Source organism: Drosophila busckii, chromosome 2R (assembly GCF_011750605.1).
Source record: "Drosophila busckii strain San Diego stock center, stock number 13000-0081.31 chromosome 2R, ASM1175060v1, whole genome shotgun sequence".
Classification (NCBI taxonomy): Eukaryota; Metazoa; Arthropoda; class Insecta; order Diptera; family Drosophilidae; genus Drosophila; species Drosophila busckii.
This window is the reverse complement of record NC_046605.1, coordinates 2,107,035-2,132,942: the sequence shown is the minus strand read 5'-3', so window position 1 is coordinate 2,132,942 and position 25,908 is coordinate 2,107,035. Positions and strand designations below refer to the sequence as shown.

The 25,908-nt window shown below is 38.3% G+C and overlaps 4 protein-coding genes across 4 annotated transcripts; 3 read left to right on the top strand and 1 right to left on the bottom strand.

The window, feature by feature from the left end:
* The first annotated feature begins 1,244 nt into the window (after nucleotides 1–1,244).
* LOC108595901 (inactive serine protease scarface) lies at nucleotides 1,245–17,320 on the top strand. The gene is made up of 7 exons (XM_017981192.1): nucleotides 1,245–1,330; nucleotides 4,422–4,775; nucleotides 7,382–7,561; nucleotides 15,034–15,836; nucleotides 15,891–16,043; nucleotides 16,099–16,367; nucleotides 16,429–17,320. Exons 2-7 carry the CDS (start codon nucleotides 4,458–4,460, stop codon nucleotides 16,719–16,721), a joined length of 2,016 nt encoding a protein of 671 aa, XP_017836681.1. The 5' UTR covers nucleotides 1,245–1,330; nucleotides 4,422–4,457; the 3' UTR covers nucleotides 16,722–17,320.
* Nucleotides 17,321–17,396: 76 nt separating this feature from the next.
* LOC108595910 (probable GDP-L-fucose synthase) lies at nucleotides 17,397–18,625 on the bottom strand. Its single transcript, XM_017981201.1, has 4 exons — nucleotides 18,423–18,625; nucleotides 18,251–18,365; nucleotides 17,640–18,194; nucleotides 17,397–17,586 (listed from the first exon to the last, which is right to left on the bottom strand). Exons 1-4 carry the CDS (start codon nucleotides 18,545–18,547, stop codon nucleotides 17,419–17,421), a joined length of 963 nt encoding a protein of 320 aa, XP_017836690.1. The 5' UTR covers nucleotides 18,548–18,625; the 3' UTR covers nucleotides 17,397–17,418.
* A 293-nt stretch (nucleotides 18,626–18,918) lies between these two features.
* LOC108595897 (mediator of RNA polymerase II transcription subunit 23) lies at nucleotides 18,919–24,060 on the top strand. The gene is made up of 14 exons (XM_017981186.1): nucleotides 18,919–19,020; nucleotides 19,077–19,164; nucleotides 19,220–19,361; nucleotides 19,419–20,322; nucleotides 20,376–20,578; nucleotides 20,635–21,180; nucleotides 21,235–21,723; nucleotides 21,780–22,103; nucleotides 22,161–22,384; nucleotides 22,441–22,523; nucleotides 22,581–22,728; nucleotides 22,784–23,441; nucleotides 23,499–23,639; nucleotides 23,694–24,060. Exons 1-14 carry the CDS (start codon nucleotides 18,982–18,984, stop codon nucleotides 24,037–24,039), a joined length of 4,335 nt encoding a protein of 1,444 aa, XP_017836675.1. The 5' UTR covers nucleotides 18,919–18,981; the 3' UTR covers nucleotides 24,040–24,060.
* Nucleotides 24,061–24,187: 127 nt separating this feature from the next.
* LOC108595909 (venom protease) lies at nucleotides 24,188–25,526 on the top strand. The gene is made up of 2 exons (XM_017981199.1): nucleotides 24,188–24,458; nucleotides 24,511–25,526. The coding sequence occupies exons 1-2, from the start codon at nucleotides 24,197–24,199 to the stop codon at nucleotides 25,335–25,337; spliced, it is 1,089 nt and encodes a 362-aa protein (XP_017836688.1). The 5' UTR covers nucleotides 24,188–24,196; the 3' UTR covers nucleotides 25,338–25,526.
* The last annotated feature ends 382 nt before the right edge of the window (nucleotides 25,527–25,908 follow it).

Sequence of the window (25,908 nt, the reverse complement as noted above, 5' to 3'; positions counted from 1 at the left end):
ATTAATTAAATAAGTAATTCAATAAAGAAGTGCTAACATATCGATATAATCGATTAATGTAACTAGTACAATCTATTAAATCAACTCAATATAATTAGTCGATATTAAGCAAAATGTTGTGCAGGGTATCTCAACAGTTCATACGCCACTTTGCTGCTTATGTTTGTGTAGCTCTTTTTTTGGGGGACTTTTGGTAGCAGTTCGTGTGCAGAATGATCAATATTTAATTTTGTTAATTAATTGCTGAGCTTGGTTTGTTTACAATATGCGAATACACACACATATATTTAAAAAATATTTTTGTCAGTTATTTTGTTTATGGTTATTTTGTTTTTGTGTTTTTTTGTGAATCAGCATTTAGTTATCGCTGATTGCTGATTATGATGGGGCGTTAACTATAGACGAATGACTTAGGCAGCAAACTTGCCGCATGACTTTGCATTAGCTGTGACGTTTTGCTGAGCTAGAACTGCTACCCGGATTCAACGCAGCGAGCTTTAATTACGGCACACAATAATTTGCGTGTACTATAAACAAAGCAAAGCAAATAAAAAAAAAAAAAGATAATAAAAAAAAACGTAAAGGAAACTAACTGCGGGCGCTGTTTTTGACAAATCGCACATTTCATTAAATCAAATTTGCCGTAAAAAATTTAAGTCATTTATAAAGTAGCTAAAGCTAAAAGCAGCGCGAATCAATTAGTGCAGCGCCTTAAAAACAATGTCAACGAAAATAGCAAAATGAATTAAAAATTCTAGACAAAGCGGAAAAAGAGTTGCGTGCTGCTACGAAAAGTGAGTAGGCAGCGCAAAGTTACAGCTTTTACCAGCTTCATGCAAATGAGTTTTGCTTTTAGACATGCTAAAAGCATAAGAAAAACCACAAAACGCTAGAAGCTCTTACAAGCCAAACTGAGCAAACGCCCGCACACAGCTTCAGGCCTCAATGCTCTTACGACTACGCTCAATGCGCTCTCTGTGTTGCTCTTTGCGCTCACGCTCAAGCTCACGACGTCGTCGTCGTCGCTGCTGCGGCTGCTGCGCTGCTAACGAAAGTGAGCCGCTGCGCTGCGACGTTGACCGCAGGCATTGTCTGCAGCATCTGCTTGGCTTGTTGCTCGCTTGTTGTTGTGCCACTTGTTCGCAGGCCTCTTCTGCTAGTGAAGCTGCTGCGCTAGCGTCGCTGTTGGCGTCGCCGCTTGTGCTGGGCCGCGTATAAAAACGGCAAACTTGGTAAAATTAAGCACAAACATATTGAAGTATTGAAGCAGCTCGTTACGTGCGTGCATAGCAAACATAACTTGTTCAAAGAAACAAAATATATAAATCGAGTGCGTATACAATATTTAATATAAAATATATAACTGAAAGACATTTTTGTGAAACGAACTTTGCGCTGTGGCTCTTTGTGATTTTGTGTTTTAAAGTGCTTGCTGCTTACTGCTAAAAGGACATATCAAAGGATATTGCTCAACTGTGTAATGAAGTGAAAATTAAATTCATTTGCGCGCTGAGCTGAGCTTGATTGATGCCTGCTTTGATTGATTCAAGCGCTTAAACAGTTTTTTGGGAGCACAACGATTTGTCTAACTCTGTTTGTCTGTCTGTTCGTTTGTCTGTTTGGCGCTGTCTTATTTTGTGGGGCTGTGCATTGTGTTTAACTTGAGGTTGGAAAATTTATTTGTATGCGATGCGATCTGAACTTTGCGCCACTGTTGCGAAAAATTGCATAGTAGCTTAGACAAGACAAACATTTGTCTCTCATTTTAATTTATGTGAAAAGTCACAGCCGCCAGCCAGTGTTAGACAAAAGCTTTAAACCAGCGTAAGCAAATAGAATATACAAATTGTATGTGTATGTGTGTGTGTGTGTGGCAGGCTCTTACTTTCCACAGTTTCGCATTTAGCATAGAAGTTTAAACAAAAGCGCGCAAATTAAAGGTACGCGGTTCGTTGTCTAAGTCTTTTGTTTTGCGGCTGCGCTTAGCTCAGCGCGCTATACTTAGACGCATCGCAAGCAAATGTATGTCAATGTGACAAACAGCACCGCAGGCCATAGAAATTCCCAGTAATCAAAATATAATCATAAATAACTATAAAATATTTATATATGATCAATCAGCCTGCGCTTATTATAGAGAAAGTATTAGAAACGCGCAAAAAAATTCAACTCGAAATTCTATGCAAATTAAAGTCAGTTTCGTTGTATGGTAAAACCAACACAAAATTTTTTGTTTTCGTTTGCGATTTGTCTATTAATAATTATTTATAGCTTTGAGTCATTGGCTTGCTTAACTATTTTTGTTCAAACGTATGTTAATTTGTATTTTTTATCAGTTCAGGATACGCGCTTTAGTGTAAACTGTTCTGCTAAAATGCAAATCAATCAAACTAAACAACAAGTTTGTCAATTTAGACGCTAACTTGTCAGCTGCCATCAATTATGAAATTAGCCGCACTAAACACCCAACAGGCCGACGCGTCTTTATATTCATTTTTTTTCAATTTATTTGTTAAGCATTTTGCGTAATCCAAGTAACCAAGCAGCTTAGCAACGCTTTAATGAATAGACAGACAGTTAGACAGGCTGGCAAGTGTGTGTGTGTGTGTGTGTGTGTGTGTGTGTGCGTGTGGCAAAGATTCAACAGATACATCAACTCACAAGCAGCAGCAGCATTTGTAATTTATCTGACTTAGAATCTTTGACAAATTGCACAGCAGTAAACTGTAGACGGCGCAGCTGGTGGGGCGGGGGGGTCAAATTTAAACATAGCTATGCGTATAATTTAGGCATAGCTATGACAAGTTTTCGGAAGTCATGTAGGAATTTTAATTATAAAGCAAGTTTGATCAATGCGCTACCCTGTGGGCGCTCAAAATTGCAAAATTGAGTTGAAAGCGCTAAAATTTATTTTATTTAATTTTAATTTTGCACAACTTGCGCTTAATAATTTAGCATCACTTTGTTATAAAATATTTTGTGCCTACCCCAAGCTAAAAATTTCCATAGCGTTTATTAAGTTAAACAAGTTGTTGAGGCTTTGAAATTCCTTTGCGTAAACAGCAGCCCAAAAGCTAAAAATTGCTAACACACACACACATATAAACGCACATAGACTTGTGGCAAGCGCCAAATTTGCAGACTGCTAGTAGACTTCAACTAGACTCCAACTAGACTTGAGCCTTGTACGCTTGTCCAGTCAATAATTTTTTTTTTGTTCGCTTAGCAGCAAGTGCCATTTGCCTTGTTAACCAGCATGTTGTTGTTGTTGTTGTTGTTGTTGTTGTTGTTGCACATACAACACCATAGCAGGCAGCACAGCGTGTAGGCTGCTGCTGCTTCTTTTGAGCTGCTGCAACAACAGCAGCATTTGCTGCTAACAACATTGAGGGGCAACTCCGACGCGTGCACTTTTATGGCATTTTTTTCGACTACGTAGCGCACATTACGTTGTTCCTGTTTCTGAAATTATGTCATCACGACAAAAGTATTTTGCATTTAATTGTTGTTGCTGCTGCTGCTGCTGCTGATGACGACAACATGCTGTGTGCTTTAAGCAGCCAGACGACAGTTAACAGGTTGACAAGCGGCTTAGTCAGCGCATTATATATTGACACACATATACAAGCGCACTAAATCAATTCAATTAAATCACTTGCAAATTTCATTCATAGTTAGCGTATTCACTTGAAGAACTTCAAGTGCAAATACTAGTTTTAGTAGTTGACTAGTTTTTGGAATTATTGGTATAGGGTTCGGTCTTTTAAGTGCTAGGAAACATAACTACATCATTTTAGTTATAGATCTTTCAAATTTAATTCTTTACTTTAAGCTAGTTTACAGTTGTGCCTAGTTAATGCAATTCTTTGTATAGGGTTCGGTCTTTTAAGTCCTTGAAACATAACTACATCATTTTTGTTATAGATTTGTCAAATTTAATTCTTTACTTTAAGCTAGTTTACAGTTATGCCTAATTAATGGAATTCTTTGTATAGGGTTCGGTCTTTTAAGTGCTAGGAAACATAACTACATCATTTTTGTTATAGATTTCTCAAATTTAATTCTTTGTTCAAAGCTGGTTTACAGTTGTGCCTAGTTTTTGGAAATCTTTGTATAGGGTACGGTCTTTTAAGTACTAGGAAACATAACTGCATAATTTTTGTTATAGATTTGTCAAATTTAATTCTTTACTTTAAGCTAGTTTACAGCTGTGCCTAGTTAATGCAATTTTTTGTATAGGGTTCGGTCTTTTAAGTACTAGGAAACATAACTACATCATTTTTTCTAAAGATGTCTCACATTTGAGTTTTTCTAGCTTGCAGCGCTGCTGAGTTATTACAATTCTTTCAATAGAGTTCGCTCTTTTAAGTATTATACATTTCCCAATTTTAACGCTTTACTTTAATCTATTTTTTTTGCAGAACTCGCCGCACTTGTAGTCATTAAAACAAGCAAACATGTCACGGTTTCGGAATGCAATTGCTTTGGCATTGCCACTGCTGTTGGCCACCGCCAATGCCAGCTATCAGTCCAATATGTTCCTCAACGGACAATACCAGAACGAGATTAAGTCGCAGCCCGAGTCGCACTTCTCGGTGAATCCAATGACAAATGTATTTCTGCATCATGCGGTGATCAGTCGACAGGCCTCACCCTTCCAGGCGCCAACATATTTGCCACCGCTGGAGCAGCTCAAGTGCTACAGTGGACAGCAGTGTGTGCGACAGGATCAGTGCCAGAATGGATACTTTAGCCAGCAGCTGCCCAAGCTACAGGTATGTTAACTATATAGACAATTGCATAATGGGCTGGCTATGAATGCGTTTTTGGTTTAACCCGACAAGCTTGACAAGCTGCTGATCGAGCGAGCCGCCGATCGAAATAAACAAATTAAAAGCCTGTCTACGCAGCCGATAATGCTTAAGAAAATATATATATATATATATATATATTGCAATGGGGACCAGCTGTGATATGGATTATTGGCACAGTTACCGTTATTTTCCGGTTTGGCGGCAATTTCGTAATACACTCTGGACTCGCAAAAATAAAAAGTGAAGTTCATGTTTAATTGCTGTGCGCCAAGTTCAAACCGAGACGACAGCGGGAAAATTTATGTAAATGTTGTTTTTGTTTTTTTTTTGTTTTTGGTTGTTGTTGTGCCAATTTCATGAAATGCAAATGCGCTTTCGCTGCGGCATAAATAACTCGAGAGCAGCAGCAGTTGCTGTCACAGTTCTTCTCACACACACACACAAACAAAAGACTTAGGCAACAAACTTGCTTAGTGTGACGCTTTTAGTATTAAAAAATGCATTTTACGAGCGATTGCGAAAGAAAAAAGTCAATTGAATTATGTTTTTTAATTAAAAGTTATAAGACAGAGACAGCAACAACAGCTAAGTGCACATTTGACCCATTGACCAGGGCCTAGACAAGTTTGGCAACAAATGCAATTTTTATTGGTGACAAACTTATTAACATCAAATGGCAAAGAATGCAGTCAATACGCTAGAAAGAGTTGTAAGCCGAATAATGAATACGCTATAGGAACTACAATAAAAAACAATTGATTTATATAGCTGCTGCCTTAAAAAGTTAAAGATGCGACTTTGTCAACACTAAGACGACTAAGTAGTTGTCCAAAATTGGCAGCTTAGCTAAATATTATATTTAAATAAGCGCATTGAACCTGGAAATCAAAGCAAAGCAGGCAAAGCTATTAGCTTAAGCACTGCACATTAATCATGCCATGATAGGAATTGTCTAAAACTATAACTAAAGTATATATAATATGTCTCTATAGGCAGCTGACAGCTGGTGTTGACCAATTTGCGCATAGACAAATAGATAAACTTGTCTAACATGCGTGGGCGGCGGCATTTGCTGACTCAGCAGCAGCCGCTAGCGGCAAATGCTTTTGACCAAATTGAGCTTAACGTAAACTTGACTTTGACTGACTAGTAACTAGTAGTAGTAGTAGTAGTAGCTTTAAGCCTTTGTTTGCATTTCCTGTAAATGTTTTGGCAACGTTTTTTTTTTGCTGTTTCTTTGCCTTGCTTATTCATTAACTAAGTTAAAGCGCTTAAATCAATAAGCGCACAAAATATTTGCTGAATAATTAACAAAAATGATTGCAAAAAATTAACTCAGCACGCCAATTAAATATGAAAAATATATTTAAACAAAAGGCAAAAGTTTCTCAGCAGCAGCCGCTGATGATGTCAAATAAATATTTTAGACGCACGTTACGTTTCGTTTACTTAAAAAGGGTTTAACAACCCTAGAGAGATGTATCATCAACAAATTGGATTGGAGCTGAGTTCATCCGGTTTGACGGGAATCAAAATCAAAACGACGGGAATTAAATTAGACACGTGCGTTCATAAACAACAAATGTCAAGCTTTAACTAGCAAACAATCAATTATTAGAATTTATTGTTTGAGACGTGCTGCTCATAATGCGAAAAGAAGCAACTTGACTTCAAAGTTCTGTTATTTGTTATAGGATTAGTGCAAAAATTCCCGCATAACAAAAACAGTCACATCAAAATTTATTACTTTGAGCAAAACTTCAATCAATCCCGAGCTCTATATGCATACATATGTATCGATTAGCCAAGCATAAAATTAAAGCAGCACTTTCAAAGCCACCAGCTATTGTTAGCCAAAGAAGACTTTCATTTATTTCAATGGCCGTATCCAGAGCTTTTATGCTATAGCAGAAGCTGCTATTTTTATTAGCCAAGGTCGTCTAGAACGCGTCAACAGTTAGTTGGTTAGTTAAAAGACTTTGGGCTTGATTGATACAAAAACTGTGAACTGGTTTCGATGCCTAGGAAATAATATTAAAAAATTGCATAATTAAGATTAATGACTCAATCCGCCAAAACGCTGCAGCTTCAGTTTGGCTAAGCATGGTCAACAATTAATTGATTTGCATAAACAGTTGACTATATATTAAAGCCAGGGGCATGACTTATACACGCCTAAGCCTGCCCCATTGTAGCAGCTACTGCTGCTGCTGACCATTCTTGAACTTTGACTAGCCTTACACAATGCTTAATAATTTATAAATTAGCGAATGCTTGCGCGGCAAAGTTCAATGCAAATGCAGCAGCAACAATAAAAATAAAAATAGTTGCAGTCCAAACAATTTTAACACATCATTTATGCAACTGCAACTGCAGCAAGCAAATGACCTTTTGCTCAGCTGCTGTGGCAGCTTAATTAATGCCTGCAGTCAAAGCCAAAGCGAGTGGCAAGCTTTATGGCTCTGGCTGTTGGTCAAGTACGCGGCGGCAACTAATAAATGCATTGCTGGCAGGGCTGCAAAAATGTTAGCTGTATTTTTATTCAACTTTTCTTCTTTTGCTTTTAGAGCTGCAATCCTGAATTGCACGTCTGCTGCAGCTACCGCGCACCAGCGACCACCACCACAACAAGAAGAACTACCACGCCCACACCCTACGCCAGCTGTCCACGTGACTCAGACTGTGTAGCACCAGAAGATTGTCGCAATGGTGAAATCAGCGCCATTAATTATGTCAAAAAGCAAGGGGTAAGTTGTTAGCTCTTAAAATTTCATTTCAAACTAAAAGCAGCTTTCACAATCAAATGGAAATTTATATTTAATTATAATAAACATTAAGCTGGGCTACAAAAGTAACTTAGGCACACTTTGAAAAAAAAAAAAACCAGCTGCATATAAAAAACCCAACGGCCTAAAATCGCTTTTTGATGTGCCAATGATGAGATGCAATGCAAACAAAGCCGATAGCAAAGCAGATTTGCAGCAATCGCTGCTGCTGCTGTTGGCATTTCACAAGCTACAAATGCAACAACTGATTAGCACACAATTAGTTTACATTTTTGTAGCAAATATTCTGTCTGTCCGTCTGTCTGTCTGTCTGTTCGCTTGTTGTTTTGTCTTAATTAGATGCAAATTGCGCTCAAAAAGTTTTTGATCTGATTGTTTTGCAAAAAATGATGCATGCAATCGCAGATTGTCTCAACAATGGCAAAAGCATAGACAAATTAAGGCAAGAGTGCAATAATTCAAGCTGCAAAGTATTTATTTAAAGCAGTTAAATAGCAATTTTTATAGTTTTAAAACGAATTTAAAACTAAATGCACGAATTTCAATATTTAAATCCCAAAAATAACAATTTTATTATTAATATTGTAATTTTATTTTTTTATGTAAAGCAGCAGCAATACAAATTTATAATCGATTTAGTTATTTTATTAATATATTTTGTTTTAGTTTTCTAACTTGTGAACAAAGTTTTAATTGCTGCAAATTGTTTATTTAAATCGGGGAAAAATAGCAATTTCTAAAACTATAACATTTATACTTTATTATTGTTTTATTTTTAATTTTCTATTTATTTATTTTTTTTTTATTTTTTTAATAAATATTATTTTATTTATTATTTATTTCTGTTTATATAAGTCGGGGAAAAATAGCTATTTTGAAAACTTAAACTTTATATTTTAGTATTGTATTGTATTGTATTTTTTTAATTTTCTTATTATTTAAATCCTCGAAAAATGGCAATTTTTAAAACTATAAATATTTTATTATTGTATTTTGTTTTAATTTTCTAACTTGTGAACAAAGTTTTAATTGCTGCGAATTGTTTATTTAAATCGGGCAAAAATAGCAAATTTTTAAAACTATAACATTTATATTTTATTATTGTATTTTTTTTGTTTGAATTTTCTAACGTGTTTTAATGAACAATGTTTTAATTTAAGGCCGTATTTTGTATTGTATTTTGTTAAAATTGCACAACTTGTTAAAAAAACTATTTTTGGCAATTTATGTATTAATCAATAGCATAGCATATTTTATAGCAAAACATAAAAACCCCAAGACCGAACCCGAACCAGAGCCATAGACTTTGCATTTATGCATTAGCTTGCACAAGTTTTGTTAAATTTCAATAAGCCGCTTTTGTTTATAAGCATATGCACATATATATATATATCAAGATATATATATATATATATATAGAGCACATGCATCTGATTAACTGGAATTACAATGACATTGCCACAGAGCGCGCGCGCGCGAGAGAGTGCGAGAGTCAGTGGCAATGTCAAAAGAAAAAAAAACGAATGACTGAGGCAACGAACTTGCTGCCATCAACTGGCAATCAAGTTGAATGGAATGCAGTTGCATTTTTTTTTTGTCTCAACTTTATCGCCGTAATGTGCATGAAAATGCATTCAAGCCAAAAAAGTGTTAAATTACGGCCTACCAAGAATAGAGAGAGCGCAACAGAGAGAGAGAGAGAGAGAGAGCGATATTGCATAATTTGTTTACATGCAATGGCCAACAAAACGGGTCAGTTGCATTGCAGTTGCTTTTGCTGTTGCACGCATATTGCAGCAAGTTGCAGCAAGTGAATTTATGTTGCTGTAATGATTTTCGCATTGGAAATTTACACAGTGCGCCTCATAATTTCGCTCTCTCTCGCTCTCGCTCTCTCGCTCTTTTGGCAATTACGCCAACCCTAAGTAAGGCTTGAACTCGTTAAGTTATGCAGGCATTGACGCCAATTGCGTTGCATGCTACACACAAAATGCACGCTGGGGACAAACCAGTCCTGCTGCAGTTCAATCTCAATCTGCAACCAGTTGCAGCCGCACTGTAGCCCTAATTTACAAGAGTGCGAAGAGCAAAAATAACTTAAGTACTCACAACAACAACAACAACAAAGGCAACAGTACAGTGAAAAATGCGCGGTATGCACGGCAAGGTCGTTGAAGGCTGCAAGTTGCATGCAACTGGCTATTTGCAGCAGACAGCGGCAGCAGCAGCAACTCCCCAACAAACTTGGGAGGACTGCACTTTAAATGAAGCTGAAGCTGAGTGCGAACTTAACCTAACTTTAGGCTCAAGTAATATAAAGTTGCAGTCAAGCTACAAGTTAAACTTTTTTAAAGTAATAAAATAATTTTATTTTAACTCCGTTTTAATTCAATAATGCATAATGGAAGTTTATTGAAACTTTATCAAGTGGAAATTAGAATTTTATGAAATGAAATTATTTTATTACTTTAGTCGTTTAACATCTTAAAGAGAATAAATGTTTAATTCTTAGCTCGAAAAACGCTCTTATTTAAATTTAAAAATAATATTTCAAACGCTCTAAATTAAATCAGAAATATTATTCCAAATTAATGTTGCGCTTGCGCTTTATCGTTTCTCTAAAGTTTTAAGCTTTTCTAATAGTTTATTATATTTAATTATTAATAAGTGATATAAGGGATTTCATTGATGTTTACGCACTGCTCAAAATTAAATTATTTTATTGCTACACTCGTTTGTTATTTTTAAGAGCATAAATGATTAATTCTTAGTTAAAAAAAAGCTCTAAATTAAATTAGAAATAATATTTCAAATTAATGTTGGGCTTCCGCTTTGTCATTTAAGCTTTGATAAAAGTTTTTTATTTAAATTACCAATTTAATTTAGCTCAAAATGTAATTAAATATTATTTAGTTCGACTTTTAACTAAAATTTCGACTGATCGATAACACTTTATAGCATAAAGCTGCTTCAACTCAAGCAACAAAATTTATTTATGCTTAGTTAGCATTACCTTTAAATTTGATTTTCTAACTTAAAACAATTTAAATCTATTTCACATTAATATTGCTTCCGCTTAGCGTTTCTCTATTAGTTAAGCTTTGCTAATAGCTTTTTAATTTTAATTATGCCACTTTAGTTTAGCTCTAAATTTAATTAAAACTCATGCAGTTTGAGCCTTAACTAAAATGTTCACTGATTGACAATATTTTATAGTATAAACTTCAACCGAAGTTACAATTTGTGCCTTTAAATTTTATTTTCAAACTTATTTTACATTAATATTGCTTCCGCTTTAGCGTTTCGCTAAAGTCTTAAGCTTTGCTTTAGTTATTTTCTTAATTATGCTACTCATTAAAGCTGCACATTTAGTTCGGCCTTACACTTAAACACAACTGATTGATAACACTTTAGTAGTTAAAGTATTGGCTGCAAGTGTTCGCATTAATAGCTATAATGATCATTATGATCATTTATCATTTAAGCATGTTTTACATTTTGTAACAAGCGCGTTGCATTGCGTGCATGCAATATTTTTCATTTAAGTATTGTATCCAGTTTCATGTAATTTATGTAAAACGAAATGTTTAAATTGTACGCCTAAGCAGGTTTAACACTTGCAAATGTTACTTTTGACAAAGCTGCAAATGTAACATAATTTATAACAAACTTAACAAAAGGTAACCAAGTTAACATTACGCGACAATGAAGCATTAGGCGTAAAGCAAAGCAAACAGAGCGTGTCGCAATGAAAGACGCTAGCTTTAACTGTAAGTGTATGTGTGTGTCTGCTTCAAGGTCTAGGTCGCAGTTGAGCGTTGACCTAGCTGGCGTTGACAGCGGTTTACAATAATTTATGCCAGTCAATTTCTTTAGCTTGGGCCAACAATATTAAATGTAATTTTAATGTCAATAGCTGCATATGCAAATGCATAACATTCATATTTGTATGCAGGGCATAATTTAAACGAGCTTTTAATGTTACTTTGTGTTATTAATAGCGCAGCTTTGAAAATTTGTTATAATTTATTTGTCAGCTGTAGCGCATATTAAAGTCAATAAATTAACAAACTTTATGCGCAGCTTACATATTTTCTAAGCAGCCAAGCCATTGCATAAACAAAAGACTTAAGCGCCAAACTTGCAACATAAAGTCTTGGCTAGTCAGGGCCGCAAAAAAAAATTGTATATTTTATAGGCGCATAAATTGCATTAACTAAAGAAGCAGCAGCTTGTGCTCTTTGCCACATTAGCGCAGTCATAAAATTGCATTTCGCGCTGCTGCTGCGACTGTGAAACATTTGTGTCATAAATTTGCAACATAAGAGGGAAGCTGCACCAACAGCTGCACATTTGACATTTGGGCAGCGCACTTGGTCAGTTAGCTTAGGGTAAACGCAGGTCAAGCAACAAGCATTAAATTGCTGTTTCAAACGCTTGTTTATGACACATTCAAAACTAAATTAATTATACACTTTGATATTCTTGCAAAAAATGGTAAAGGGTATTCTGAAGTTGCTCAAATGTATGTAACAGTTAGAAAGAGGCGTGGCAGCAGCCACAAAGTATATATATTATTGATCAGCTCGACGTGCTGAGTTGATATAGCCATGTGCATCTGTATGAGCGCGTGTTTCTCAGCAACTATAAGAGCTAGAGCAACCAAACTTGGTATGTAGCTGCTCCTATATCCAGGACACTATTTTTGTTTGTTTTGTTTTTTTTTAATTTCCTGCCCCTCCCCCGCAAATCGAAATAGACGCTATAAAGCAGTAAAAAAAATATTTAAAAATCTTAAATAAATCACAAAATTGCCTAGTAATGCTTTCGACCGATTTATTTCAGTATAATCGCATAAATAACTTAGCAATTATTTACATTTCAATTTTCAATATAGACGCGCCTTACAAACGTCGCTGCTGACGCTACAGCGTTTCTAAAACTTGGTGGGCCCAACTTTAATTTGTCCACTTGTTTTATAATATAATTTATATGCAGCAGCATTCTTGAGCGTTCTTGAACAAAATCATTAAAACTGTAGATTTTTATTGGACTGCATTTAATACATAACAAAAAAATTCAAAGTACAATCTCTTTTTAACAAAAAATGCTCTTAGCAGCGATTTATGTTATTAGTTTATCTCAAGTTCGTGGCTTAAGTCATTTGTTTAAGCTATCGCGCAGCATTGACATTCAAATTAATTTCACATAAAATATAAATATATGCGTATATATACAATATATATATATATAATGCTTATGATTCAAGTTATTGTAATTGCAGCATTATTAACAAATTGCAGGCGCAACTTGTTTCGACAACATTTATTAAAAGCATTTTGGCGTTATTGTTGTTATTATCATTATGATGCGCTGTTGTTGTTGTAGCGATTACATATTTTAGCTGTCGCTGCTTACAAGTAGCTTTGCTTGTTGTTGTTGCTGTTGTTATCTCAAGTGCAGAATGATTGATCATAAGCAAGTGGAAGAGCGAGCGGCACGCTGCCTGCTACTTAAGCAACAATCAGGTGGCACATACTGTATACCTGTCATTGATCAAAAATATATATATATTTTGCGCAATTTTGCTTTACATACTTAATGTTAATATTACATAAATGCGTGCAGCGCGCTCATTGAGTGATGTACATTAAGATAATATTTGATTAGCGCTTAATTGATGCGCGACAGAGACAGCGACAGAGCCCCAGCCTAATGATAATGATAAGAAATTAAATGCAACGAAGGACAACAAGCTGCAAAATTAGGCCAGCACTAAAAACAGGAAGCGCAGGCGACATTTATAATTTATTGTCAAGCTTAATTTTTTAACAAATGTGCACTTTATTTAGCTTCGGTAGCAGCAGCTGCTGCCTTTTGTTGTAGTCAACTTGAATTATGAGTTACAAATTGCGCGAAACAATAAAAAACACATTGCAAGGTCAAACAGCGTGTGAAGTTCGTTGTTATTACAATTCAATTTTAATATTGTAGGCGTGCGACAGCTCAACATCAGCATTGCGTAAGCTTGAGCATTTATAAACTTTAGGCAAGCAAGAACTCAGCATTTGCATAATTTTATTAAATTTAAACAATTAACGCAGCTATAATTCTATTAGCTGTCTAGACATTTTTTTGCTATTTTTGCAGACAATTTAGTCATCATTTATATTTTTGGATTTTGTCACCCACGGCGCTTTTGTCGAAAATGTTTTCCGTTTGCAATAATTTGTGGCCGCTAAATTTGCGTTGTGCATAAATTAATAAAAAGTTTAGCTATTTATATATATGTGTGTTAGTGCTTGTGCTTGTGTGTGTAACTGTGGGTGTTGTCGCGCTACAAACTTGACACAGCTTTGCATTTCAAAATGTGCGCTGCGCTCAAAGAAGATTGCAGCATGAAACTGCAAATTTTCTGGGTTAACATTAACACTCAAGTAAAAAGGCGAGAACAAAAATAAAACAGCTAACAAAACACATTTGCAACAAGCATTGACAGGCAGCAGCATTGGCCACTTTAATGATCGGTTAGCGTCTTTGGCACTGGCAGCAGCCAGTTGAGAGACTTGCCAAAGTTGCCAGCCCAGCCAGCCAAGTTGGTAATTTGATGCGCTGCCTCATGGATCTGCCGGCCGTGCACGTAGGCAAATTTAATAGTATTCTATCTCGGTTTAAGCCAAGCTTAGCTTAAGTCATTAGCTTAAAGCTTAGTGCTAATTGTTTGTAATTAAAGCAACGCTTTTGTATTTAATTGTAAGAGAAAAGCTCTCGGCATAATTTGGGTTTGCATTTTCTAGTAAATTGTAGCGTAAATTAATTAAAGCTATGCTATCCAGCTTATTAATTAAATGGTATAGAATGGAAAAAATTAATTAAAGCTACATCCTCCCATTCCTAGCCGAGAGCCCCAGTAGCTAAGGTTGCCTCCCCTGATGCTTAAGTTTTAACGTTAAGCCCACAGTTATACAAATAAATAAATAAATAAAATTAAAGCTACTCTTTTCTAATTAATTGAAAGTGAAATGCTCATTAGTTCTCATCATAATTAACACTCACCCAGACCTGATTGGGTTTTCCCCAATCCTTGCAACGAATGTTGTGTCTGTTTAACAGTCCCAATCTATAAGTTTATGAAAAGAAAAACATAATTTTAAATACTTTTAAATTTAATTTTAAATATTTTATGTAATTTTCGACTGTTCATAGTCGATGGATTGCAAAATTAATTAAAACTATTCTATCTAGCTTATAAATTAAAAAGAATAGAATGGATAAAATTAATTAAAGCTGCACTTTTCTAATTAATTGATATGCTAATAAGACTTGCAAACTTAATTAAAACTGCTCTATTCTTATACTTTAATTAAAAGATATAAGTTGAGCTAACTTTTTGCACTTCAACTAATTTTTTTCTTATATTTTTTTCATTGCAGTCAAGCCGCTGCTATGCGCCCGATGTTTGCTGCCGCATGCCCTCGACCACTTTAACCGAGGATGGCTACATCTTCAATTTGCCCGAGAAAACCTTCCCGCTGCCCACGAATCCCACTGTGCCCGCTGAGCGCACCACACAGCCCATTTATCGTCCACGCCCCACTACGACGCCTGCGCCACGCCCCACCAATGCGTATTTGCCGCCCAGCACCACGCGTCGCACCACACAGGCGCCCACTTATCGCCCACAGACCACACAGGCGCCCACTTATCGCCCAGTGACCCAAGCGCCCACCTATCGTCCAATTACGCAGTCGCCCACTTATCGTCCAGTTACACAAGCGCCCACTTATCGTCCCATACCCACCACGCGTCGCCCCAACAATGGTTATTTGCCACCTGTGCACACCAATGAGATTCCACACCGCGAGCCACGCCCCACACAGCCACCACGCTATGAGCCCGATCGTGTGCCACAGCCCTCTAATGAGAAACCCATTTACCGCGGCGAGGATCAGCTGTCGCCACAGATATTCCCCACGCCCAATGTAGCGCCTGGGCCCAAACACTTTGCCAAGTGCGCTTCCGCTTTGGTGTGCACCGCTGAGAACTACTGCAATGCCATTGGCGTGCTGAGCGAGACGCCTGTGCAGCTGTCGCCCATGGAGGCAGCGTTCCGTGTGCCGCTAACCGATTGCCAGATTGCTGATAGCGGTGCGCCCGGCAAGTGTTGTCGCGATCCCAACTACGTTGATCCATGGCCAGTGAATCTTGCAGGCGTTTGCGCCACACACAACAAGCGGTAAGTAGAGCGCTGCATATAAACAACGTATACTTAATATTTTTGTGCATGCAGCACCAGCCCCAAGGGCATTAAGGACATTGATGCCAACTTTGCTGAGATTCCATGGCAGGCAATGATTGCACGCGAGTCCAGCAAGACGCTGCTCTGCGGTGGTGCCATTATTGGTGATGAATTCGTGCTGACCTCAGCTAGCTGTGTGCAAGGGTAAGCTGCGGATTGAGCTCAAGCTTTGCTCAATTAATAACTTTTATACATTTAGCGTGCCTGTAAGCGATGTGCGTGTTAAGGCTGGTGAATGGGAGCTGGGCAGCACCAATGAGCCACTGCCCTTCCAGCTGATTGCAGCCAAGTCCATTGAACTGCATCCTGCTTACGATCCCGCCAGCAGAGCCAACGACATGGCTATTATACGCTTGGAGAAACGTTTCGAGTTCGCCTCACACATACAGCCCATTTGCATTAGCGATGTGGATCCAGCAGCGTCAGAGCAGTGCGTTACCACCGGTTGGGGCAAGCAGGCGCTCTCAAGTAAGTTCGCAGCCAGCTCAATCAAAGCTTTGTTATGCTCACTCTTTTGCTGTCTCTGCAGTTCATGAGGAGGGCGCTGTTATGCATGTGACCACCACATCGACGCAAGCGCGCAGCGACTGCGGCGCCGATGGCAGCAGCGTTTGCAGCGCCACCAAATTCGATGCCTGCGAATTTGATGTGGGCAGCGCGTTGGCCTGCGGCAGCGGCTCCAGTGTGCTGCTCAAGGGCATCTATAGCGGCGAGAATACTTGCGGTGAGAATCAATCGGTGCGCTTCTCCAAGCCCGACGTCAAATGGATCAATTCGCAGTTTGCTGAGCGCAGCAAGCCGCTGCTGCTTAAGCGTTTTTAAACAATAATCAAAAATGTAACCGTTGCAAACGTTTTTTTTTTTATATAGTTGAACTATTTTTAATTTAGCCAACTTTTGCACTGCTGTTATACGTACCGCTAATCCACACACGCCCCCACCCACCCACTCACTCACACACCCACACACTCGCTCGCCTACTCCTCCCATTTTCTAATTTATTCGAAACTACAGTTTGCACTTTGCACTGTTATTTCAACAATAATTCTTTTAATTTGTAACTGCCAGCGAAATTATTACAAAAAAATAGTTTGCAACACTACGTAGAAGTCGTTCAGCAAGTTGTAAAATATTTTAATTTTAAGTCTAGGTTGCCAAGTAACAAAACAAAAAAAAACGCACAAAAAAAATTAAGCAAAACTTTCACTCACTTTCACTAAAGAATATTGAGATTATACACACATAATATACATAAACTTAGCCTTATTTTTGCATTATATATTTTTCTCTCACACACACACACAACTCGAAAAACAAGACATAGCCTAAAGCTCTAATTTTGATTAAGAGCTCCTTCCTATATCGTATAAATATATAATGTAATAATGTTAAAATACAAAAAACATGTTGTATAAAGTGTCTCTATGCATCTAAATTTAGCTTCTTATTTAATTTTTAAATAAAGAGAAATTATTTAGCATATAAATCGTAAAAAATTGTGCATTTTTATTTTCCAAATTCAATTTCTAGCTGCTGCATAGTTTTCAATATACCAAAGCACTGAAGATTGTATGGCGCTTTTGAAGTCTGTGAATTCAAAATCTGGCAAAAGTGCGCGCAACTTGGCATTAGACGCGGTCTTCTTATGCTGTCCATCAGCTTTGCTGGTATCACAAATCAGTTGACCCTGCAATTTTATATATAGCAATGTTTGATTTGCTTGCTTTGACTGCAGCTCACCTTAAACTTAAATGCAGCAGCTATAGCCTCAGCCACTTCATAGATGCTAACTTCCGCTGCCTCATCCACACTCAGCACAATGGGCTCCACGCTCTGGTACTCTCTTAGCACCCAGATCATCAGCTTGGCCAGATCTAAGGAGTAGATAAACTGCCGCAACGGCTTGCCACTGCCATAGACTGTAAACACCTTTTGCTCCTCGGGCAGCTCTGGCTGTTGCTGGCGCAGCTCATACATGCGACTTATCATGCCTGGTATAACATGCCCCTCTGGTCTGTAATTGTCGTGCGGTCCAAATATATTACAGGGTATCACAGAGGTAAATAAATGCCCATGCTTATCATAATACGCATGATTCTGCACATCGATTAGGCGCTTGGCATACGAGTAGCCATAATTGGAACTATGCGGTGGTCCGTTGTGCACCATAGTTTCATCTATGGGATAAGTGGTCTTGTCGGGAAAAATGCATGTGGAGAGACAGGAGACAACCTTGTGGCAGCCATGTTCATGTGCAGTTTGCAACACATGATCGTTGATCAGCAGGTTATTGCGCTACGATTGGTAAACTTTATTAAAAGCAACTGCTGTTAGCACAGCTCACAGCTTACCAAGAAATCCAAATTGTTGTTCATATTATGGAATAGTCCACCCACCATGGCAGCCAAGTGTATCACATGAGTCGGTTTAACTTTATCAAATAATGCTTGCGTGGCAGCTGCATTACTATAAAAACAATAACTCATATTACGTTTATATTAACTTTCATTTGTAAACATTTACGTTAGGTCCGCATCTTTGCTGCCGGCAAAAAACCATTCCTCATCGCTTGGCTGTTGTTCCTTAATAATAGCTTGCAGCGCTTTGCCTACTAAGCCTGTGCCGCCTGTTACCAACACCTTTTTCATTTTATTTATTTACTTTTATCAAAAAACAGCACAAAAACACAAAAACAAAACAACAGCTGTGCAGTGTTGCAGCAATAACAGAAAGTTTCGGCACTTAACAGCAAATGTTACTTTTATGCTAAGCAGCTGTTGCTGTTAGCAAGCAAACAGCTATCATCCAGCACAAAACAACAGAAATTAGCACATATCATCTTACACTAAAATTTAGCCGCAAAAGAAAGTAACGCGATTTAAGCGAATAATTAAATTTATACAAAACAAAAGCAAGTAACTAATATTGTAGTGTATAATTGTTATTAAAGCTTTGTTTGTACGCATTGCTTAACATAAACATTAAAAGTTGCTTAATAACAAAAACACAAACTCTCTTGTGCTTAGCCGGCGCGTGAAAATTTTGTTTACGTTTTAGAAAAATGCAATAACAATAATACACAATGGATACTCAAATAATAGAAGCTGTAAATGATTTTTTGGTAAGTACTTGTGCTTAAACTATACGCTTAATTTAATAATACGCTTAAACAAACAGAAAGTCGACTCCATTGATGAGGCCTTTGTTAGCGTCATTGTTTTCAAGCCGCAGGATGATAAAACAAGCAATTTTACCAACAATTTGAGTAAGTTATGAATTTATATAAATTAAGCTGTGTTTTAATAATATTTTGCATACAGTTACTGCTTTTGGTAATGTGGAAAATCGCGATCATGTATTGCGCTTGTACTTGCTGCGCACTGCCGAAGCCTCCAACTATCATATGCAGGTGTTAATGGGCATACTGCCCAAACTGGTGGATGCGCATCTTATAACAGCGCGGTAAGTCCAAAATCAAATGTATGTCAAGCAACTGCAGCTAATTATGTGTATTTCTAGACTGCTTTGCGACAAAGTCTTATCCTGCGAGAAGCTGGACTATGAACGCAAAGCCTTTTGGATTGAAAGCTTTCGCTTGATCAAGAAGGTTATAGCGCAGGTGGACTACAAGGGCGTGCGTGAGATTATGAAAGCTTGCCGCGATAAGGCGCAGTGGTTTCCCTTGAGCCTCAATGTAACCTATTTACCGCAATTGCTGGCGCTGGAGGAGATTATACGCTTTATATTCGATCGCAACAATTGCCTGCTGCCAGCTTATTTTATAGCAAACGAAATTATGCGTCCACTGCCGTATCACTGGAAGTTGAACAAGCTAATGACAGACTTTGTGGAGGAATTTCGCACCACAGCGCAAATGGTGTCGATTATAGGTCATGCCAATATGTTGCCCATAGTGGAGCACTTTGGCTATGCGGATCATTTGATGAATAGCTGGCGCTTGGATCACAATACACTTAAATTTAACTTTAAGGGCAGTTTGCCTTATGAACCGGAGCTGCTTGAGGCACAAACGCCACTGCTGCGCTATGTGCTGGAGCAGCCATATTCACGTGAGATGGTGTCGGTGATGCTGAATCTGCAGAAGCATCAAAAGCAACGCTATAATGCGCTAGAAGATCAGCTGGTTAATTTGATAATACATGCCATGGAGATGACAGAATCAAATGATGCCACTGCTGGCAGTGGATTTAATGCCTCCGATGAGCAGATTACACCAAATGAATGGGTGTGGCTGCATCTAAGCTCACAGTTAATTTACTTTGTGCTATTTCAGTTTGTTAGCTTTACGCATATTGTGTTGGCGTTGCATGAGAAGCTAACCAAGCTAGAGTTGCGCAAAGGACGTGATCAGCTTATGTGGATACTGCTGCAGTTCATTTCGGGCAGCATACAAAAGAATCCCGTAAGGAGCGCAAGCTATGCCAGCTAAACATAACTAATACATTCTTATTGCAGATTACCAACTTCTTGCCTGTGTTTAGACTATTTGACTTGCTTTATCCCGAGCAGGAGCCGCTGAAGCTGCCTGATTATAATAAATCCTCTATGGTGCGTAGCATGGCGCCCATATGCATTTGGATACATTTAATGAAAAAGGCGCGCAATGAGAATATGAATATAACAAGACCGCTGCCAATTGCTTTAAAGAATCATAATGAGTAAGCACTAAACACTATTAACTCCAATTTATATTAATTTGATAACTACTTTCTAGCTTTCTGCAACATTTGGTAGCACCCAATAGTATTATGAACATAGCTCAAAGCAATGATTTTCGCATTATACTCATATGCAATGCTTATTCCACCAATCATGACTATTTTGCACGACATATGAATATATTGCTGGATAATATGAATGGCAAATCAGCGAATGGCGCACAAATACCAGCGGTCACCTACTCTGTAACTGTATTGGATAGCCTAACGGTGCATAGCAAGATGAGCTTAATACACAGCTTTGTTACACAAATGTTGAAGCAGGCGCAGAGCAAGACGCTGGTGCCGTCGCCAGCTTTAGTTGAAACATATGCTAGACTGCTGGTCTATACAGAGATAGAGTCGCTGGGCATCAAGGGCTTTCTATCACAACTAATACCCACGGTGTTTAAGAATCATGCATGGGGCTTAATGCACACATTAATGGAAATGTTTTCGTATCGTTTGCATCATGTGCCCACACATTATCGCGTGCAGCTGCTGTCGCTGCTATATTCGCTTTCCACAGTGCCGCAAACCAACAAAATGCAGCTCAATCTATGGTAAGCTATGCTGCTTCAGTCACTGCTCACTCACTTGTACTCTCTTTAAAACAGCTTTGAATCCACTGCCTTGCGTCTTATTACGAGCATTGGCTCAGCTGAGTTTCAATCACAATTCTCACGCTTTCTCAATGACAAGTCCGCTGCCAGCGCTGCTTCCAATGAAAGCGAGGAGCTTAATCGCGTGCTCATCTTAACTTTGGCACGTTCTATGCATGTACATGGCGGCGGCGATGAGTTAGCTGGCTGGTGCAAAGACTTCTTGGCCAACATAATGCAGCATACGCCACATTCTTGGTCTATGCATTCCTTGGCTTGCTTTCCACCAGCTTTGAAGGAATATTTTACGCAAAACAATCATCCGGCGGAGAATAAGCAGCAGCTGAAGAAATCTGTAGAAGAGGAATATCTTAACTGGACCTCCATGTCGAATGAGAATGACATTATAGCGCATTTTATACGCCCGAATACAAATCCTTTGTTTCTATGCCTGCTCTTCAAGATTATATGGGAAACGGAGAACATTAGTCCAGTGGCTTACAAGTTAGTTGCTTAATCTTATATACTTAAATTAGCTGTATTTATCATTTTACTTTTAGAATACTGGAAGGCATTAGCGCACGCGCTTTGTCCACGCATTTGCGCAAGTTCTGCGATTATTTGGTAGCTGAGGTGCCCAGCTCTTCGGATGGTCGTGATATACACAAATGTGTGGATACCATTAATAGCATGATATGGAAATTCAATGTAGTTACCATAGATCGTTTGGTGCTTTGCTTGGCCTTGCGTACGCATGAGGGCAATGAGGCACAAGTTTGTTTTCTTATAATACAATTGCTGCTGCTTAAGGCCTCGGAGTTGCGCAATCGTGTGCAGGAATTTTGCAAGGATAACAATCCGGATCATTGGAAGCAAAACAATTGGTAGCTCCACGTCTTACTAATGTTTGCTTTATGTTTAACAATTTGCTCTTTTGACAGGCATGAAAAGCATTTATCATTTCATCAAAAATATCCGGAGAAGTTTGCACCAGATGAGTCTGCATCACAAATTCCATTGCCTGTTTACTTCAGCAATGTTTGTCTACGTTTTCTACCTGTGCTTGATGTTGTTGTGCATCGTTTTATAGAGCTAACCATACCCAATGTGCATCAGATTTTGGGTTATATATTAGATCATCTAAGCATACTTTATAAATTTCATGGTAAGTCAAATCAGTTATGCCCTAAGTTGCACTAAACTTATAAATTTGCTTTGCAGATCGTCCTATTACCTATTTATATAATACGCTGCATTATTATGAGCGCATTCTACGCGATCGTTTGCCCTTAAAAAAGAAGCTGGTAATTATTTTATATAACTAAAGTTATACTTTAACTAATGTTTGCTTTACCTTACAGGTGAATACAATAACCAGCGCTTTTAGTGAAATACGTCCAGCTAATTGGAGTGTCAGTGAGCCCTACTTGGCGTATTTGCAAAGTCAGGATACGCTTTGGACGCCTGAGCTAAGCTACTATATGAATCTTATACGCAGATTAGCCGACAGTATGTGCAAGCTATATATGATATATACAACTTATACAATTTACTTGTTTTTTAGCTATAAGCGGCAAGCATGTGTTCTATTCCACCGATTGGCGTTACAATGAGTTTCCCAATGCGCCCACGCATGCGCTGTATATAACCTGCGTGGAGCTGTTGGGTTTACCGCTGGCGCCTGCTGTGGTTGCTGGCAATATTATAGATGTTATTGTAACTGGCTATGCGGTGATACCACAGAAGGAAATACATAGCTATATCAATGCAGTTGGCATTGTGCTTGCAGCTCTACCTGAGCCCTATTGGTGCGGCATTTACGATCGACTGCAGGAGATGCTTAATACGCCCAACATGCTGAACTGGACTTATCGCTTCAATGCCTTTGAGTTGTTCAATTTCAAAACTGTGCGCGAGGCTATGCTGGAGAAGAGCTATGCTGTTGTCCTAGCTGTTGCTCACGCTGTCTTTCATCATATGGGCGCATTTAAGCTGTCGGCTATAACTAGAAACATTAAGGAGAAGCTTGCGCCTTGTGTGCGCACCGAGCAGCAGCTAATTTATCTTTGCCATGTCTTTGGTCCGTTTCTCCAGCGCATTGAGCTGGAGAAGCCCAACGCTATAGCGGGCATAGCGATTTGCTTGTACGAAATGCTCGAGACTGTAGATAAACATCATGGACCTAAGCCCTTGGAATATATGGATCAGATTTGTGATTTTCTGTAAGTAGTGCGCTTTAAGTTTGCCTGCATTTTTTTATTATTATTTATTATTTGCAGCTATCACATCAAGTATATACATGTGGGTAATATAATTAAAAATGAATCGGAGGCAATTATTAAACGTTTGCGTCCCTTGCTGCAAATGCGGCTGCGTTTTATAACTCATCTCAATCTGGAGGATATACATACAGACAAAGGGTAATTTATATAATATTTATAAATAATTAAACTAAACTATTAATTCAATAACAGCGGCGCTGATGCGAATTCAAGTCTAACCACAACAACAACAACAGCAACAAATGCAAATCAAATGTCGCAGCCGTCGCCACTGCCGGCAGCACAACAACAACAACATCAGCAGCAGCAGCAACAACAACAGCAGCTACAACAGCAGCAGCAACAAGCAGCAACTGCTATCAGCAGCAATGTCAGCCCAGCAGTAGCACCAACAACTAGCTTGCCACTAGGCAGCGGTGGCGCCACTGCACAGCAACAATTGTACTTGCAGCATATGCAGCAGCAGCAACAACAACAACAACAGCAGCAGCAGCAACAACAACAACATATGCAAAATATGGGCATACGTCATAACTAGTATAATTTAAGTTAATTTAAGTTAAGCATAAAGTAAATAGCTTTGTAAGCCTACAAATATATCTATATACATGTGTATAAAAGCTAAAGCTTGGTATAGCAATTGCTAGCAGGTTTTCTCAGCTTCAGTTGTGCTCTTCAAGCGACAAAGCAAACACATGCAGTCGGCCAGTTATTTCATACAGCTATTATATATACTATATATGTGGCGTAGCGTGCGCAGCGAGCTTTGTGATCGCGGCACTGGCGAATGCAAACCACTAAGCGAAATCGATTGTCCCGTTATATTCTATAATCAACATTTAATAGGCAATAGCGTCAAATATTGTAATGAGTTCGAGGATATTGTTTGCTGCCCGCTGCCGTTATTCGAGCAGCGCTCGCATAAGCCCATGGATGAGTCACGTCCGTATGAGAAGTGTAAGTCTAAGTTTGTTACTTTCATATCTGAACTGATTTCTGGCTTATTTAGTTTGCAAGCAATACAATGATCTACGCTCCAGCTGCCATACAGCGCCTTTTATAGTGGACGGCACCAAGGCAGAGCCACGTGAATTTCCCTTTATGGCGCTGCTGGGCATTAGCGAGCCGAGCAAAAAGTCCATCAATTGGGATTGTGGCGGCACGCTTATACATCCCAGATTTGTGCTAACCGCAGCGCATTGTTTGGTTACCACAGAAACCAAAGAACAGCGTTTGGATCCCAAATTTGATTCACCCAAATTTGTAGTGCGCTTGGGTGAACTGGACTACAACAACGATACGGACGATGCGCAGCCACAAGACTTTAGAGTTATTAACTATATAGTGCATCCCTCGTATGATGAAGATGACGAAGAGGGCAACTATATGAATGATATAGCACTTATCGAATTGGATCGCAATGCCAACTTAACGGAGTATGTGGCGCCAGCTTGCTTGCCGCCAAGCAGCGGCAATAGCTTTGAGCAGCTAACAGCAGCCGGCTGGGGCTTCACCCGCGAAGCAGGCACGAAGTCATCGCATTTGCTTAAGGTTAACTTGGAGCGTTTTGAAGATGATGTTTGTGCCGAGCGTTTGGAGAAACACATTGAGCCACGCACGCAGCTCTGCGCTGGCAGCAATAACAGCAGTGGCGATACTTGCAACGGTGACTCTGGTGGACCATTGTTTGTGCAGCATCCGCGCTACAATTGTCTCAAAATACTCATAGGCATTACGTCTTATGGTCAAGTGTGTGGCAGCAAGGGCAGGCCCAGTGTTTATACCAAAGTGCATTTGTATACCGATTGGATTGAGCAAATTGTGTGGGCTGAATAACAATTCAAGCCATAAATAAAGCAATGCTTATATTAAAGTCAAAGTAAATGTTAAAGCATGCAACGTAAACTGTTAAGTTTAACAGCGCGCGTCTATGTTAAGCAGAGTTCAAGCCTGCGTTGGTTTGTGTATTAGCTAAATATGTTGAAGCAGCTTATGGGAAATAAATTTTGTTACTGCAGTGCAAAATATTTCATAACTTTGTTAATGTTGCATTAATAAGCGTTTTTAATGCTTTAATTTAATCGTAATAAATGCGACTTCTTAGCTATAATATATAAGCATATGCTTTAAAAGAAAATATACTACTAAAATAGTTTTAAAAGCAGCTCGTGCTGACAACGATCGCAAGCAGCAATTGCTGATCGATATTAATCGACAAAGCGCTGTCTTTAACTGCTCTTCACTATTTGTTAACAATGTTGTTTCTAATTAGTTTTTTGCTTATTTTTAAAAGCCTTTAAAAATAATCTGAAGATATAACTCGTATTTTATGAACAAAAATAAGCTTTAGAAGAAAATATTTTATAATTGCACTTAATTAAATTTAAATAAATGCCTTATACATTAA

Bases quoted from the DNA above. Each gene is read 5' to 3' on its own strand.
- LOC108595901 (XM_017981192.1), top strand. From the start codon at position 4,458: ATGTCACGGTTTCGGAATGCAATTGCTTTGGCATTGCCACTGCTGTTG. The intron at 4,776-7,381 runs GTATGTTAACTA...TTTTGCTTTTAG, and splicing joins AGCAGCTGCCCAAGCTACAG to AGCTGCAATCCTGAATTGCA. The intron at 16,044-16,098 runs GTAAGCTGCGGA...TTATACATTTAG, and splicing joins TCAGCTAGCTGTGTGCAAGG to CGTGCCTGTAAGCGATGTGC.
- LOC108595910 (XM_017981201.1), bottom strand. From the start codon at position 18,547: ATGAAAAAGGTGTTGGTAACAGGCGGCACAGGCTTAGTAGGCAAAGCG. The intron at 18,366-18,422 runs GTAAATGTTTAC...TTGTTTTTATAG, and splicing joins AGCAAAGATGCGGACCTAAC to TAATGCAGCTGCCACGCAAG. The intron at 18,195-18,250 runs GTAAGCTGTGAG...TACCAATCGTAG, and splicing joins ACAACAATTTGGATTTCTTG to CGCAATAACCTGCTGATCAA.
- LOC108595897 (XM_017981186.1), top strand. From the start codon at position 18,982: ATGGATACTCAAATAATAGAAGCTGTAAATGATTTTTTG. The intron at 21,724-21,779 runs GTTAGTTGCTTA...TTTTACTTTTAG, and splicing joins ATTAGTCCAGTGGCTTACAA to AATACTGGAAGGCATTAGCG. The intron at 23,640-23,693 runs GTAATTTATATA...ATTCAATAACAG, and splicing joins GATATACATACAGACAAAGG to CGGCGCTGATGCGAATTCAA.
- LOC108595909 (XM_017981199.1), top strand. From the start codon at position 24,197: ATGCAGTCGGCCAGTTATTTCATACAGCTATTATATATACTATATATG. The intron at 24,459-24,510 runs GTAAGTCTAAGT...TGGCTTATTTAG, and splicing joins GTCACGTCCGTATGAGAAGT to TTTGCAAGCAATACAATGAT.